Source organism: Corvus hawaiiensis, chromosome 5 (genome assembly GCF_020740725.1).
Source record: "Corvus hawaiiensis isolate bCorHaw1 chromosome 5, bCorHaw1.pri.cur, whole genome shotgun sequence".
NCBI lineage: Eukaryota > Metazoa > Chordata > Aves > Passeriformes > Corvidae > Corvus > Corvus hawaiiensis.
Genome location: NC_063217.1, coordinates 46,697,043 through 46,715,592, shown reverse-complemented (window position 1 = coordinate 46,715,592; position 18,550 = coordinate 46,697,043). Strand labels below are relative to the sequence as shown.

Here is an 18,550-nt window from a genome sequence, read left to right as displayed (position 1 = left end):
AGAGAGGCAGTCTTCACACAACAGACTGAATTCCCCAACTTCCACCAAAATTATTTACTGAACTAAACAGCAGTTGCACCCTTCTGCTCAGGTCTCTTCAGTGCTGAGCCAGGAACAGAAGAATGAGCTTCCCAGGCTTATTCTTTAGGGAGTTTGTCTTTGGGCAAAAATCTGTAGGACTGGGATTCAGGAAACTGTCAGTATTGAACCAGCACTTTGAGTACAATGTTTTAAAATAACATAAATAGAAATTATGTTTTTAAAACTTATCACTATGGAAATATTTTTCTTTGAACATAAGCATTTCCTTGCAGCATTTGCGAACCTGCAGCATGCACATTTCCTTTCCATTCTTTTACACCTACCTTCCTTATGGTTATCTTTGTTTCCGAGAGTTTTCCTTTCACTGAGCCAAGTGTGTTACCAAAGATCACAAAGATTGTAACAGGTGCGTTATGATATGATCCAGTCCAGAATTTAAGTTCAGTGAGTGATAGTGTGGTTTTGCTGGTAACTTAACATTCTAAACCTTCTTCCTTCTCACCTCTACAGATGTCTGGTTTTAGCTATTTGAGACATCTAATTTTTAGCTCATAACTAGTATAACAGCATTTAGTGCTAAATGATGGATACTGAATGCTATTTCACTATACAACTTAATTCCTGTTTGAATGGAGCCTATTTAAAGAACTAATACACTGTTCAATTAAGATTTGGTCAACCAGATACTGCAGTAAGTATTAAAATAGTTTTTCTTTCTAATTTTCAGCTACAATTACCTGACAAGCATCTACTCCTCCTTCCAAGTATCCTGCACACAACATCCTGGGTGTTATGTCCCCATCATACACTTCTTCTCTGTTGCAAGTGTCTGAGTCAATAAGTTTCACTGTTGCCTCCTGAAGAGCATTTGGGGCTGGACCTGAGAGACAATACAATTTGGTTATTTATCAACATAATTACTTAGCAGTAGTTAATATACAGGAAGATAATGTCCTCTTATGGAGGACCAGCTTGATTTGGTTTAATGTGGAGGTTTTGCTTGTTGATCTGTCTAGGTCAGGCCCTTAAGGAGAATGTACATAGAATCACAGACTCACTTGGGAACTGTACCATTAAGACTGAAGTAACGATTGCATAGTGCCTTAAGTGTAAATCCATATATTTTATACATGTTCCATATAACACAAATTCCACATTCCATGGAACACAAATTACCTAGCAATTTGGGCAGATGATACAAAAATGAAGACATCTTGATTCCATTGGTAAATCCACTCTTAGTGTGGCCTGGTAAGAGCGTGAACTTGGGTAATTCACAGCTTGCTCTGCACATTTACCTGAAAGCTCACAGAGTTTTCTGTAGCTTCTGGCTAGTGCTGGGGAAATAGTTTTTTAGGTGCTGTACAAACATGTGCATGGCTGGACTACCTGTCTTAAAGATTTACAGTATGGAATGGAAAGGCTGGGAAAACAGAAGGGTCTTCTTCCTTTTTTTCTGCACCAGTGGATTGTAGCTCTGTCTTTATCCATTCTAGTTTTAGAACAAGAAAGTGATGCCTACAACTAAACAAACCTATTGCAAACATTAGGCTTGCTGCCATAGAACGTGTGGCTACAGAAGTGATATCAGTTCAGTAGCAGATCAGAGCCACTGTTTATGGACCATACAGGTCATCTGGCAGACTCAGGACTCACCGTCGTTGGTAAGAGCTCCCCAGCCTGTGATGACAGCGTAAATATTGTAGGGAAAAGTCTGAGATGGCTCAGGCAGACAGACACGGTGTATGCTGCTCGTGAACTCAACTCGGTTGGAGAGCTGCACAAGTGCAATGTCATAGTCATGTTCTGGGTAGAGGTACTTCTCATGAATAATAATTGTCTTGACTGAGCGCTTCAAGCTTGGTGGCTTCAGAAGAGCTCCAAAAGTAGCAGTCCACTTCTGAGGGTGAGTCATGCTGAAAAAGGTAAGAGTGCTGTAAGTATTTTGCGGTAAATATATGTTTGGGACTTTAAATTTGCTGAGTGCCTTTACTGTAAAACTCCTTCAAGCCAGCTCTCTACTAGACTGTTGTGGCATCCATCACTTTCCATAACAGAACTGTGGGCTGCTGCTAGAAGAGGGCACTCCTGCATTCCCTCCTCAGCCATGGTCTTGTACTCCTCCCCTGCTCCTTGTCCCTGATCTAACCATTGTGTGGCCACAGGGTGTTGTCAAATCAAAAAGCTCTTCCGCTGTAAACTCTTCGTTTCCCATACAATTTTTGCACATTGATAATTTGTTCAATCAGCTGGTCCATCTGAAAATGCCTTGCAGATTCACAGTTGCCATGCTTTAAACAAAAAATGCTGGGCGTGAGTGGCTGAATAGAGGGGTGGGTGACTGCTGGTAGCAGCCTGCAGTGGCAGCAACCTCATTGTGACACTAAGGCATATATTTAAGAAACACGAAGTGTAACAGGAAACAAATACTCCACCATGTCAGTCACGTTAATTTTTCTGCTCATCTTTGCTCAATATGCCAAATAATGATTTTCACTCATAAAATTTACAGTTCTGCTCCAAAGGGACAGTCTTTAATTTCTCATTGAAACATCCAATTGATGGGCCTACTTAACCCTGACTTTTCTCCTCCAAAATTGTTTCTCTGGGAAAGAGTCGGGGGTGTGGTGCAAATCTGGAAAACCACACAACTTGATACACAAGGGGCACATTCTGCTGCAGATTCTAAGATGGGAACTTACTCTCTGAAGCAGTGAGCTGCAGATACCAGCCAGGTGTTGCTGATGAGTGTGGCACCACAGCGATGGATGTTATTGTACTGCAAGCTGGCCTGCCACGGCCAATCCCCGGTCTCTGCAGAAGACAATCCACCAACGATTCTCAGCGATGAGGATTTTGCCATTGACTTGACTGATCTATTCTGCCGTAACCCACAGACTGTCAAAAAGGATGAGGAGAGTATTAGGTATTCCTCTGTTTAGTAGATATTCCTGCAAATGACTGTGGAAAACATAATGTAAGACTACACACCACCTATGTCTTCTACACCTATTGACATCAACAAGAAAACATACCTTCCACCAGCCCCCCAAATCAGAGCTCCTCTTGCACAACCCATGTGTTAGAAGCCTGAATGAACAATTGACTATCATGGGAAGCCATGATGGTCAAACATTCAGGCTTAGCTGTGCGAGCAGTCCAATTCAGGAATCAAATCCTTCACCATACACCCAAGACAATTCCCAAATACAGGGATTGCCAACTTTTATGTCCCAGGTGATTTGTCATTAGGATAAAACATGAAAAAGGCAAAACCTAAGGTGGGAATGATCCAAGCCATGGGGTTTTACCTTGCATGCACACAGATTACATCAGCAAGATGTCACCTGGAGACAGGCAACTGATCACTGCAGTGTGCAAGTGGACCTGGAGAGGCACTTCAAGCAAAGAGCATCACACTACTCCAACCAGGGATGACAAAGGCATGGATACCTCCAGCATGGTGTGCATCCATGACACAAAATAAGCATTTTCATCCAAACCCAGAGAGAAATTAAAATATCCATAGTTTCAGCTATTAAACTCAGGATATTCAGGAGCAGCTGAAGCTCCTGCATATCTTTAGAAACTTCCTCAATGAACAGACCTTCTTCAGCCGTCTTCTCCCATCCAAACAGCATCAAATCCATCCTACCTGGACCAAGACCCACTAGTTTTCATCCAGGTCCCAATTTCAGCTAGACATTAGGAAAGTTGACACACAGGACTATCCCAATTCATTGAAAAAGAGATGGAGATGAAAATTATTTGCATAGTGACCACACAATCCAAACCATTGCTGCCCGGCTCATCTCCCAGACAGTGACCCAGGAGGGGGCCAAAGCAGAACTCAGTAATTCATCACTGAAGAGCTGCCAGCCCCAGGGGCCTTGAAATCCTCAGAACTGAAACACTGGAGCTACACAGAGTGTAACCTCATCTCTTTCCTGCTAGGATCTGCACAACATTATGTTAACAATACTTTATAGTCAAAAGTGGCAGGAATACTACAGCAGATTGAAAGCTGTTCATGAATTTAGAAGAAGAAAGAAAAGTCACACAATATCGAGAAATTCATGGGCTCAGTGCAGCATCTGCCCTGTTCTGAGATTTAAAACTACAATGAAGGAAATCAGTGAAATCTAAATCTACTTGTCCGAAAGTTTTGTGTGAAAGACAAACTTCAGAATATACCATAGTTCATAAGACTGTCTGAACTTTTTTCCTTCCTGAAAGCTCTTTGTAATGTTCAGTAACTGGTCCTAAAACTGCACAATCCTATCAACCACCTGAGCAGTCAATGTTCAAAACACAGGAAAAAAACCTCACAGTTTCATCAGAGCCCCAGAACACCAGCACCTAAATCAGACCCAAAAGTGATGTAATTTAGTCTTTCATTGTTTGATAGTTTATTGCCAAGGAACTGATCAAACCTTCTTAGAGTTGAAAGAAACACAACTTTTTGCAAATATAGCTAAGATATCTATCTTTGTAAGCAAAAATAGCTTTTATGACTATTTTATCTCCAAGCAAGCAGACTTCTTTCTCTGAAAACTTAAAAATATCTCTAAAACAAGGTATCTCTATCTAACCCCTACAGCAATGCATTGAGAAAACCAGTCACATTTCCATATATTTCCATGAGGAATAATTTTGTGCTGTTAGCCATTCCAAATTCCAGAACATTTTGATTATAATCACAGGCTGATGTAAGTTCTATACATTTCCTTATGGTACCTCTTTCCTTCCAATGCACACTAAAGAAAATGACACAGTCCCACGTTCTGAGAGTACAAGGTCACATTCATTAGACAGAAGGGTGAGAAAAGGCTCTTAAGGGCCAGGAAAAGTGCTCAGAGATTCTTAATGCTAATTTTAAAAAATCAGAGATTTCTGATATTTTAAAAAAGCCTCACTTACTGTCGTTGAAGATGGCTTCTGCTCTTTTTGGCTCCACATCTGAAACAAACAAACAAACAAACACACAGTCAGGGTAAACACAGACAAGGTTTCCCATCTGCATGGTCATTCCCCCGACAGCTATTTGAGTCCAGGGCACACAGCGGGCATGGCTGAGGGGGCTGCTAGAGAAACCAGGGGAGCTCATATATGATCATGTTCATGTGCTGGCTGTTGCACTCTTCTGCAGTCAGTGTCTTCTGAGGAGCAGGCACTGCTGGGCCCCGGTGTTTCTGGAAAGGAGTACAGACAAAACAAGTCCTGTATTTCTCAAGATCCACAATTTGCTTGGGGAGAAATTTATATGGTGGAAATTTTTGAAGTTCCTCTTTTTTGCAAAAAAAAATTAACAGGCCACATGTTACACCCAAGTGAGGGCCAGACAAGATCTGGTACTCCGTCTGTGCCCTCTTCAAGATCAGAAGGCACTCACTTCACTGCAGCAATGGAAGCTTACGACAGCAGTGGCTCACTCTCCTTTCTCCTATCTTATTGGTACACTATTAATACTGAAATAGATAGTTAATAGCAATTTATTGCATGGCACAGCAGGTTCTAGCAATACATTCCCTCCTTTAATGTGCATGTTGTGTGTTTACTGACAATATGGTATGCTCATGCTGACAGTAACAAGCATTGGCTCAAGGTCTAAATCTATCTCCTTTCTTCCAGAAAGCTGTTTTTTACTAGAGCTACCACTGTAGTTTCCAGCATTCAAAACAATTTTAAAAATAATACTAATTAAAAAAAAAATCTCAAGTTCAATGCATTTTTTTAATTATATAGTGATTCTATACTAGTGTCAACAACTTCATATTTTGTGTCTGGATAGGCTTTCTCAGCAGATCCCTGTCCTTATTCACATCCTTCATTTCTCTTTGCTGCTACACAGAATAATATCCTAGTTTTGTGCCAAACCCACACCACGTCAGGAGGAATCTCTTTTGAATGCAAAGGGCTCTGGCTCACACTTGTCACCTGTTGGGTTTGTATCACGTGTGTTTTGCTTGCAGGCTTGACACTCCTTCAGGTATGCAGGGTGAATTGTCTATTTGCAATCCACCAGTACCAGACGTGTGCTCACTCATTTCTTAATGTGACAGTAAGCAGATTATGGTAGAAAAAAGGAAACAAGCAGAACTCCAGCATATGTACAGCTTGTCTGCAGGGCATGTTACAGACCAAAGGCAGCGCTAGGGCTGCCATATGTGCATGCAACCACTGCTTTATTTTGTAAGGATGGGAGGTGAGTTAAAATTGGGCACTTATATAGCAACACAGTCTTTATTCACTACAAGCAGGAACTGTTCGCATATTAAAGATAACTAAGTTTTACTGGTGGGCAGGCAATGACTTGCAAGGTCCTCTTTCAAGTAAAAATGCTCACTTGTACTTTCTGAATTCATATGAGAGAAGGAGGAAAACACTAAAAGTACAGGTACTTCTGCATTTCAGTAACACTAGTTGTATTCTGGGAATTTCTATGGAAAATATGGTTGGTTGTCTCCAAGACCCCTTACATCACAATGGAGTAATACCAGAGAGCAAAAGCTAGGTCAGCAGAGGGATTCAGTGGTGGTGTAAACATTACTGTCTGCTAAGCTGTACTATGGATTTGGCCACTTCCCCCATATATTTATATTGGCTTTGAAAAATCTGGCCCTACTTGTTTCTTTCAACTTTGATGAGCATCCAGTGTTTTCCTAGAAATTCATACAGCCTTCAGAAGCAGTTCATAATTTGAGTCACACTAATACTTTGTAGCTGGAAACTGGTAAGAAATCAACAAATGTAATTCACGAAAGAGGACCTTTTGCCTTTAAGTGCACTATTGATAACAATGTTTTTTAGCTTTTCTCTGGGTGGAGAGACATTTACCTCATAATTCGTAATTATAAAGCCTGCAGCCAATTATTATCACTTACATTATGTTGCAAAGCTCATTGAGAAGACAAAAGGAGCAACCAGCTTGTTCAAGTGCAGTGCCGGAAGCAATTCTATTGGCATGTTCCCACTGCATCGAGTTTTGCTGTGAGTCACAGGTGTTCTGCAAGGCACCTGTCTGTATCTCTGGTTGCCTTTTCATGAGGCACCTAGAAAAAGTATGAACCTCACATGGGCAAAATTTTACCCATTGCTCCCAGTTGGACCGACTTCTGGGTAGTTGGAAAAACAACCTTTCCACACACACACTGCCAGTCTGTACAGCTTTGAATTTCAGCATAATATATCACTACTATGCAGCTGCTGTACTCTCCTACCCATCCACTGCTGAAGGAAAAAGGCCAGTGATACCCTGCCAGCAAATTCAGTGCTGTATTCACAGGGTGGGGTCCCAGATGCAGAGCACATGCATGTGTTTAGAAAACTGAAGTAACTGACCCTATTTTCAGACAGGCTGAGCCCATAGTAGATCCCATCAAAAGCAGGGAGCACTTTGGGTTACATGATACTGATGAAAATCAGGTTTCTTACTGGTTTACCTTGTTAGGGGCTCGACTTCATTTGTTACCAGCTTCACATTGTGGCCTGGTCAAGAGCACAGATGTTCACATTGTGCCAGCCAATGTGTTGTAAGCCCTGCCTTGAAGCAGTCACTTGTAAGGCACGAGAGACAATTTCTCTGCCCTGCTCATTTACTAGTTGCCCTAGTTGTTTGCACTACCAAGAAAAAGCATCAATTAGTAACAATTAAAGTGTCATATCTTGTCCCAACCACATATGGCTGCAAAAGTAGTTGTGCCACATTTAGGAAAACATTGTTCAAGCTTCTACTGTAAACAAGTTCCACTTGAATCTGCATTGACTACCTGTAAAATGGAGCTTGATATTGAATTCCAGCTTGCCTAACTTTAATGAGAAAACTAATGTTTAAATTAAAATCACAGCAATCTATTGAAGTGCAGCTTAGGGATTTCGTCTCTCAGAAGAGTGCTCTATTCTCCAACTGGACAAGCAATTTTGTTAATACAGTTATTTTGCCTATTTATTCAACAAAATAACTCTAAAACACACTTAAGTTCTTAATTTATTATTAATGAGAAAATTGACTTGCATTTACGATGTAAGGTTAATAAATTATCAGTAAATAATTTTTTTACTCCTCTCCTCAACATACATATTTGAGCAAACATGGAAGGAAATGCTCATAGTTAACTGCAGAGTGAATGGGCTATCTTATCTGTGAGGGGTTCAAAAGTTCCTGTGGAAAAATGTGCTCACTTTGCTACATCTCTAAATAATATCAGTGTCACTGCATCAGAGGAATCAGTCTTGTGTCCACTGCCTCATTTCATTTTATCCACAGAGTTCAGTGTTTATGTTAAAAGGAAAAGATCAGTCAGAGCTCTGTGACATAAGTGTATCAGGCATTATATTGACATAGTGCAAGCAAGGCAGGCAAATTAATTATTAGGGGATATTATGCCTTTTCAGCATAGAAAGGGCCAGAGATGGCTGCAAAATTAAAGATGATAAATCTGCTTTAAAAATCTGATGCAGCTTTACCTAATTACATAATTTTTCACAGGTGTTGATTCCTAAAAGAAACTGGATTTTCTTTATAGGTTTCCACACGTGATTTTCCAGATGTGAAAACATAACTTCTAGTCTCAAAGGCAAACTGTGTGTTTGTTCCATCTTCTAGTACATCAAGTTCTCACATCTTGTTTGTCTAAGGTGTTTTTTCACACGGAGAAGGTAAGGTAGAGATTATCTTAAAAGGGGTATGAATGGAGGAAAGGATTGTAAACAAAAATAAGAAAGAGTATGTGCTTCAATACTCATAACACATTCTTGGACATCCATTTGAAGCACAGCTTTGTGAAATGCACCAGGGAGCAGAGGAAGCATTTTTCCAATTGTCCTTTGCCACATTTTAATAACAACTTTCTTGAAAGGAGAGAGAACTAAAAAATTCTCAGCTATCTCAGAAACAGGGGCTCACCCAGTGTTATGTAGGGTAACAACAGCGAATGCAGGCAAAAAGAGGAGCACTGGCAAGTTTCAGTATGTCACCAAACTGAGCAGCTGAGAGGAATGTCACAGAGTGCATCTGTCCTGCAGTGTAGACAGAGGGGGGGATAACAGTTCTACTCTAATGCTCTTTAATTACAGTAAAGACCACAAAGGTCTGAAGTACTGGGGGAAATGGGAATGAGAGCAGTGAGCAGCAGATTCAGTCATGTTCCAAAAACTGTACCCAAAAGGAACTGCAAGAATTTCCTGAAAGATGACAAAACATGAGCTTTGGGTTCAGCAGGAAAGGCATGCTCTTGTGTGGTTACACAGTGCATACATCGTAAAATGTCTCTCCACTAACCTTCCAATAGTCTCACTGCTCTCTCAACAGGAATTACCTCCCCAAAGTTATGCACCCTTGTGGAAGTAGCAAAACATGGCTTAGATTTCGGTGATGCAATTGTCATTCCTTCAACAGAGTAACCTGATAGAGACATGACAACTGCTTTGTGCCTGTAATTGTCCCTGTCACCCAGCTGTTCCCTCCCTGCTGATGTTCACTGCACCTGTCCTCACATCTATGACTCCCTCCACTATCCCCCATCAACCACATCTTAATTCTGTCTGTGAGGCAGATAGAGGTCCGTACTTCACAGTGTACTTCCTACTCCATACGGTTGTCCTGCAGCCCGAGGAGGGGTCTGCTATGTACCAGCTGTGTTGCAGGTATCCAAACAGATACAATTTTTAACATTACTTTTCTTGCTGACCTACACTCATGCCCCAGCTGCAATTAAGGTCTCACTACAGTAAAGGCAGCCCAAATTGCTCTCAACTTCTTCAAGCAAGGCAAGGGAAAACTAAAATTTGAGTGAGAAAATCAATTAAATTAATGTATCTGGGTCACGAGAAGTTAAGTCAGGATGACTTTCTGCTTAATTCCTTTATCACAAGCATGTCCTTGCAAAATACTCATTTTAAAATACATTTCAGTCCCTCCCATTTCAATCATTCTCTCTAGACTCTTACTGAAATGTATGACCTTGTGCCAAACTAGTGACCTCAAAGTGGAGGAATATCAGATCTCCAGTGTTTCCCAATATACAGATGCATGTCCAGTTCCACTCCCCCGAGGTGCTGTTGTGGCTGATAAAGTGCAAAAATCCAGACTGCTACATACATTATTTGACCTGGAACATTCCTCATCAATCCTGTCAGACAGAGTCATCTGCATGACTCCCACAGAAGACTCGATAAAGAAGTAAAAATCTGTCTGCCAGGTTCTGTGCTTTGTAGTTGTTAGGAGCTTTAGCAAGCCCCAGATTCCAGATAAATTGAAACAATAACAGTTGGCTTGTCGATCAAAACCAATTCATGACTCGTTATTCACAGTCAAAACCTTTGGCTGTGCAACAGGTGGGAATACTTCCTACTCACTTTGAACAGTGCCAGTGATCTTGCAACCAGCTGCTTTCTGACATCAGAAGTACATTCCCAAAAATACATTTTGGGATACTTCCAACCTACCTGACAAAGGGAAATAGTCTGGCAAGGTGCTCTACACTTTGCTTAATAGGGATCCAGACTGTCAGGTGACTTTACTTCTAACCAAGAAACCCTCAGGAAAATAAATCAGCCTTGTAGGATAACGCTTTGGTGCCAGAACTATACAGAAGGCAAACTGCAACACCTTCTTTCAGTGCCAGTGGAAGAGCAAGTCCTAACATGGGTGTTTCCAAGTCATCTGACACTTTGATATCTCACTTTGATTGTCCTTGCACTGCTCTTCAGGGAAGGTAGGAAGTAGTTTGCTTAATTCCTCACTGAAAAATATTTGGGCTTCTAGTGGGGTTTGTACACAGGTGCAGAGAATTCTATCAGTTCTTATATTCTATAAAAATCAGAGGGAATGTCTGGATATAAACCATCCTTGACCAGGGGATGCTGAAATCTAGCTAAATAAGAAAGCAGGAACTTCAGTAATAATACATTTGAAGGTACTCTGACAAAAATGTATTTTTGCAGTCATATGTAAAGAACATCTACAGTTTAGTGAGAGACAAACCAGAGATTATTATGTTGTTTGTCTACAAACCAGACCAATATTATGTTATTTCCTTGAAGTTTTGCACATTTTTAATATTCTCACATATGTATGATCAAGCTTCTCTCTCTTTTTGGAAAAAAAGTTAACTAATAAAATATTGTCAGCTTAGACTTTACCCCCTCTTTATTCCCAATCCTCAGGAATGCAGAGGCAAAGCAAGTTCTACCCCTGGTCTGGCAGACTCCTAAGTGTTGTAGTGCTGCCCTGAACTGCAGCTGGAGGTCCCAAGTGTAGCATCCAGTTTGGAGGAGTTTGTTGGAGCTGATTCTCAAGGCAAATACTTGTGAGTGAAGCACAAGTTGAGACATGGTACTGAACAACAAGGTTATTATTTCCGGGGAGGAAGACTTAAGGAGGTTCCCTTTATCAGACTCCCCCTAGCATATGATATAAATAAGTGCCTGACCTGGATTTGTTCAACTAGTGAGCTATGCTTAGCTAAACTGAGCTATATCATGGCCCCTAAATTAGAATCTTTTCATAAGGTGATTACAAAGAACAGCTTAATGATTTTTTACAAGCCTTTATGAAAATGTTCTGAGAATGCCTCAGGATAAATAAGGATTCCAGCTGGCAAAAAGGTGCAATGAAGCAAGATTTGGAAAGGTGCCTGCAGAGCATGGAAAAAGTCTAGGGCTTCTAAGGTTTCCATGGTTTAAATACTAATGGTGGACAACTTATTTCAGGAGGGGAGAGAAAAATAGAAAATGCAAAACCTAGATTCTTCTCTGGACCTCTAGGACCTTCTGAAAACTGTCACTTCTCCCTGGTGTGAGGAATGTGACAAGTTTTATAAATTGAGACCAGCATCTTCTCTAAAAGCACAGGAGTGCTCCATTCTATACTCTTCTCTTGAGTCGACCTGAAATGGCAGCACCATCCAGGAGCTTGCCTAAGCTTCGTACCAGTGCTGAAATCCTATTAGCAAAGAAAGATAAAATTTTTTTTTGACAACCTTTTATTGTTATCTCTTGGAAATACCAAGGTATTGTTTATGTTCCTTTGTGTCGCTCATAGCACTTGCACAATGCTAGTCCTGTAATGAGTAGCTGACCTATGTAGTCAGTGTTTTATGGTTAGGCTGGGAGAGCCAAGAGAAGCAAAACAAAGTTTGTCACACAACTTTGATAAAGTAACATAGATGCCATCTCTTAGTGAGACTATTTAATGAAAACATTGCAATTCAATTATATTAGCCAATTTTTAAATTAGCTATTAGTGCATTACTGTAACGATGCTGGTGCAGTTCAAGGTCAAGTAAAACAGTTTTGAGTCACTTCCCACATTTACCAGACTGAATAGAAGCAGGTAATCAGATAACTTGATAAGATCACAGTCCTTTTTTTAACAATAATTTTTGTAACTCTTTCCAATTTTATCCTTTATGTAAAGCATCAAATTAAACTGAAGATTCAAAATTCACTAACCCATGACCCAAGTGTCTAAACAAAAACCAAAACTCTTTGAATCTCTCTGATGCCTACACACTATTTTTATCTGGGAGAATTTACATGTGCACTTTGTTGAGCAGGAACTACTGGCATATAAACAACACTGCAGGGAAAAGGTGACTATTTGCCCAGAGGGATGTCACCTATCATCCTGAGCCATTCCAAAGGGGAAGGCTGGTTGGCCCATCAAGAAACAATGGGGGTGTGACAGCTCGTATTTGAGTTTCATTGCATTACCACAATGCAAATATGTGCCAAGTTTAAGCACCAAGGAGAGGAACAAGATGTTGCTCCTGCTCATTTCTGAGTGGGAGGAAGTCTGGATCCATCCAGCATGGAATCTGGCCCAGCTTTCTTGTTCTCTAAATACAGCTGTCTAACCTCTGCAGATTTCTGCTGGTTCAAGTAGTCTAGTGTGGAACAGCAAGCAGCAAGTACCCACCCTATACTGTACTGTCACCCTTGCACTTAGGAGTAAGCAGTTCCGCAAAAACAAATGGAGCAAGTATCTGTCCCTGCCTCTCAACCAGCAACTCATTCTTGAAGAGTCTGACATACAGAAAAATTGCTGACTATATGTAACTGAAGCCAAGACAGAGACAAGAGTCTAAGCCTGCACAAAAATTCTGTAGCAGAACTGAAGTGTAGAAGATAGTGCAGTTAATTTTCATATCCTGAAGATTCAGGTCTGCTTTGCAAAGAAGGGGATAGAATCCCCAGCTGAGAAGTCATGTAGATAAGAACATTATCCCTTTCTTTCCCTTTCCTCTGAGGAATTTGCAAGGGTTTTGATCCTCCCACCAAATATTTTTTTTTAGGTGCGGTGGTTCTTTCCCCTATTCATCCAAGTATACTTCCTGCACTTTCAGGCTCCATGACAGTAACATAAAGTTGGTACTGCAGTTTGGAGGAAGGCTGAGGCTGTACTGTGAAACCACAAAGCAACTGCTCCCATTTATCCATATTTAAGGTATTTTTTAAAGACTTTGGGGGGTTTGCCGCTGATTTTGTTCTAACTTAAGGAGCAGGGAAGACTATCATTCAGACACAGTAACATCAAAAAGCAATCATCAAAAGGGAAAAATCAAGTCTCATCAATCAGAAAATGAAAAGAACTACTTTTAAAAGAAATGTGATATACTTACTTGAGACGGTAGAAGATCTGACATTTATTCGCAGAGGGCCTGTGTATTTTTTCAGGCCTCTCCGTAAGATCTTTCCAACTCTTTCCCGCAATGCTTCTCTAGAATCCGTGGAGGAGAACCAGAATGTGAGCAAAGCCTCTGCCGTCACACCATCAGCATCTGGGCTACAAACCAATGAGAGTCTGGTTACCTTCAGCCCATTTCTGCATTTCTTAGCTTTTATCTTAGCTCCTCTAGCAATGGCAATGTAGCATAAAAGATTCGATACGTTTTCAAACATTTAGGAGAAGAAATTTCCAAAAGAAATCCAAGCAAACGCTGAATGGTCAAATGCATCATAGGCTAGGAGAAAGCATGATGCTTTCTGTAAACAAATGGCCAGACCGATTTTATAATGGAGTGTGGAAAGCAGTCACTGACTACATGCCTGAGACACATGAGAGGAAGGAATGAACTGATTTGATTACAATGAAAAGCTGGATACACAACACTTCAAAAACATGAGGTATCTACACAGACCTTTCCAGGGCCCTGTACATACACAGAATAAAAATTTCCAATCATCATCAAAAAGGTACTTGAGCAAAGGGGAGGAACCACACAACCTAATTCCATCACTGCAGCCTCTTGGAGAATGTTCCTAATAACCTCATGTTGTGCAACATTGAATGAAACTTGGCAGCATACCCACACTCTATTTATTAAAGTCACAGGGATGGATCACAAAAGGGGCCTTTAACACCTCATTGAAAAGTGCAAGCAGCACACGCATTGAGATACAAAATTCACAGTTTTAATGTAAGATCAGAGGAAAGAAAAGGGAGAAAAATCTTGTAACAGGTTGAATTCACCTGGTAGTAGTGTTTCTTTTTCCTTAAAGCATCAGATAGTGCGAGATGGAATGATAGACTACAAACATCAAACTGACTAATCTGGGATAGTAAATCTTGTTCTGTGCTCGCAGATGGCTTATCCCTGGTCATCACAAAGGGAAGGTAAGAGCTTGCACCAGGAACCTTCTCTCTTGTGCCTCCTCCCACCTGAACCAAGAAGCAATGAGACACAAGCCACAACAGATGAAATCACAGTTACTTCATACAGGGGGAGAGCTAAAAGCAGGTTGCTCTGTCTTTAGATAGGAAAGGAAAAGAGAAGATCTTCCAGTTATATCTCACTGTCTTGGAAATTTGTAATTACATACAGGAAAAATAGGAGACAGGCAGCTTATACAGAACTCATGCAATCAGGCTTTAATCTTTGAAAGGAACACGTACTAAATTGAAACAGCCATTCCTGATATCACCAGTGAAAGGAAATAAAAGGCCATGTGTTTTAAGCACACCAACACATATGAAGTGGTTTGTAGGTGAGCAAAAAGACACACTCCTTGCCTCAAGGATCTCATAATTCAGACTGAGTAGTCATATGTGAACTTTTCAACAGACTGTTTTTTCCATTTGTGCCAACTTCAGCCTGATTGCCACTTCGTTTATTTTCCAGATATTATCTGATCCAACTGTGGGCGTTGCTCTGCATTTCTGAGGTGTTCCCTCACCTCTCCCCCCACTCCTCTTCCTGTGCTATGCCACACTGGAATTACCCTATCAATTCTTGCAAGCACACCACACCTCTCCAAACCCTCAGGTAAGTACTGCCCACCTTGATTCACTTACTATATAGCAGAGATCCAGAGACAAGGACACCTAGTCAAGATTAGTATTGTCTTTGTCAGTGAGCAGTGGGCATTATTGTTAATGCATTGCTTATACTGAGACAAAAAATATGCACAGTGCTTTCCAAGTAAATTCACAACCACGACCCTGCTCAAAAGAACTTGCAGTCTGAGCCCTTGAAGAAGCATAAAGAGTAGGTATCTGAAAAAGCAAACAAGCTTTGGAGCATACAAATCTTGCATCCAACACAGCAAACATTACAAGTACCTCAGTCTGTCCTTGGGAACAAGAAGTAATGAAAAATACACTTATCCCTACATATTGGCCTCTCAGATCCTTAAATCACCCTGTTTACACTTGCAACACTCTAGTCAGTATCAAAAAATATCCTTAAAGCTACATTCAAATAATGACTTGTGTGTAGCTGGGGATTAAGCTAAGGTAGAGGAAGAGGCAGGATGTCACAAACCGTGTAAGAACAAGGAGAAACACATTCACGAGGATTAGATCTTTAGAACTTAGTCTTGCAGCTTTAGTGTATGATTATGAAGACATTCAAGGTTTATTTGCAAAGTGATGGCCACTGTCACTCAGGAGCAAGATCTTAATACTACAATAGACAGTTATATAAAAAGATCATTTTCAGCACTTAACAGTGGTTAAAAATTCAAATTGAACATTACGTATTATTGGCAGTTGAACAGAGAGCAAAAGAGGAAAAAAAGCTCCAGATTTCTCAGTGATAATCCCAACTATGGGTCTGACCCCTTCATCTCAAAAAGCAGGAACAGCAGACCTGAAAGATACATGGAACAGGATAAGAAACAGTTTCTGCAAAGAATGGCTAAGTAGACTGGGACTTCCAGCTGAAAAAAATAAAATAAAATAAAAGGGTGGATCTTATTGAATACAAGAGAGAAAAGGGATATGATGGGAGTGTCCAGTATCACTAATTGCATGGAGAGGAGAGGTAGTGATCAACTTTTCATCACCTCTTCCAGCCCAAGAACTAGGGGTCACTGAATGATCCAAAGAACGTGGTTCTTCGCAAGTATCCACTTCCTAAAGGACTGAGGTGCACGGATTTCAAGAGTCCTGGAGATGGTAGACAAGTCCTTGGGAAATAACGCCACCGAGGGCTGCTAAACAAACCACAACCACTTCAAGAACTCCCAAGTGGTAAATAGCTGGAGGCAGGGAGCATGCCAAGAAGCAGTTATCATACAGGTCTGTTGTGCTGCTACTGTTCCCTGGGCACCTATTTATGCCCATTCTTAGAGCCACAGTGGTAAGTGGGACTTTTTGAGCCAGCACAGCCTGGTTTTACTTGACAAGCCCAGCACAATAGAAATACTAGAAATGACATCTGCATTGCAGTGTAAGAAATAGTTTTGAAAATCCTTTTTGGTTTTAGATAGCTTTAGTTATCTCTGCTTTATTAGCTAAAGCTTGCTCAAGATCTGAACACAAACATGTTGGAATTTGGACTGACTGAAGGGTATCTTCTGCATTAAGATCCAAAGGAGAGTAAGGTTCAGAACCAGATTATGCTCAGTTAGGGATTGTGCTGTGGTTTTACACACAATACACTTTACTGAACCAGATCTAGCTGGGCTTAGTGTACATTTAATTTTATCTCAGCTGCGTGCATTTATTATAATCTCACATACCTCACTCTGATTAAGCGTGAACGGATGTATTTTTTCCTTAAAATGGAATTGTAAAATGTCTTGTCGATCTGTTGAAAAAAGAAAAATATAAGATAACAACAAAAAGGAGGGAAGTGGACATATTGGTGGAAGGAGCATTCAGAAAACAGCATTCAGTTACAAACTCACAGCTTACAGAGCCAAGAAAAATAATGCAGCCCAGCCTCTAGATAACATTTGTCACAGACCTTTTCTAACCATTTCCCATTTGGCCTAGGGCACATCTTAAAAAAGCAAGCTTGTTTTTCTAAATGTCCTATGGCTACATCAGTGTGCCACTGCAGTGCTGTCTCCTCCACTCCCAGGCATAATGAGAAATACATAAACATCCTTGGAGCACACTGCTGCAGTGTTCCAAAGCACAGCTTCCTAACGACTGCCCACAGAATGGATACAGCATGCTGTGCTCTGCAGTGCAGTCTTGTAGGGTTCCTTTCTGACACAGCATTTACCCTTGGTCTTATAGAAATCTGTAGCAAAGACACCAGTAATTTCAAATTATTATTCAATTATCATGTTCCCCTATCACCCCTGTGATTTTCCACATGCTCGGACAATCATCAAGCAATTCTCATCAGAAACTGGAAATCTAGGACTCCTAAGGAATCGATCTCCAAATAACATCCTTACTGGTTCCTCTTAACCACATCCTGCCAAGATGTCATCTCAAGATTGCATGATTGGCCTGAGACAGCACAGTGTGATATAACATGGCATGAAATTCTGCCAGGAATGGCTCAGGATCACTGAAGGATTGAGAAATAGCAGAGTCACTAGTGAGTTATGTAGCAACTCCTCTTACCAACAAGACACAGTAAATTGAACATATCCTGTAAACATCAAATGCATTACAGGGAAAACTGCGTAGAAATGCTTAGAATTACAACATCATGTAAGCTGTCTTTTTCTGTTTGTTTTTAGCCCTTAAAGGCAGTCTGTTTTAGCCAAGTCTCAAGATGGTCTGTCTTCCAAAGGAAAGGAAAAAGTAATGGTTCTCAAACAACTAGTATGTTAAAATCTTTCAGATATGGAAACAAGCACATAAGCATGAAATCTGGGGGTGATTCCTCCCAAGTAACACAACCCGCCCCCTTTTTCAGCCTTGGCTGTCCTAAGATGAAGCTTCATGACATTATACAGGGATATTGAAGCAGAATAATTTCAAGATGAAAACTGCACGATTTATTATTTTAAGGTGATTTTAAGCATACATTAGTAAGGAAAAAAATAAACATTTTTAATGGTCATGCATTGAGCTGATGTTTTACCTTGCTCTTACTGGCAAGTAATCTGCAATTGGTTTGGCATTTGGAACAGACAAAATTCTATGGAAAAAGACATCTCAACTGCAACAAACTACTGTAGACCTGCAGAATGCATTTTATCCTCTCATTTTGCAGATTGCCAGCTGCTACCACTGCATTTTATGATGCATCCAGTTAAAAAAAGTTTTATTTCCTATAACCCTGCATCCTGTTCCACCACAACCTCCCCTGGTTATTGG

The 18,550-nt window shown here is 40.6% G+C and overlaps 1 protein-coding gene across 2 annotated transcripts in view; it reads right to left on the bottom strand.

Annotated features, from left to right (window-relative positions):
- The window catches only part of LOC125326780 (transmembrane protease serine 11E-like), a 40,991-nt gene that overhangs the window by 985 nt on the left and 21,456 nt on the right, over positions 1-18,550 (bottom strand). For both annotated transcript variants that reach the window (XM_048305252.1, XM_048305253.1), the window contains 6 exons: positions 17,008-17,075; positions 13,665-13,828; positions 4,963-5,001; positions 2,745-2,940; positions 1,699-1,958; positions 780-922 (listed from right to left, as the gene is read on the bottom strand). In XM_048305252.1, coding sequence (XP_048161209.1) covers positions 780-922; positions 1,699-1,958; positions 2,745-2,940; positions 4,963-5,001; positions 13,665-13,828; positions 17,008-17,075 — 870 coding nt within the window. The remainder of the gene's footprint in view (positions 1-779; positions 923-1,698; positions 1,959-2,744; positions 2,941-4,962; positions 5,002-13,664; positions 13,829-17,007; positions 17,076-18,550) is intronic.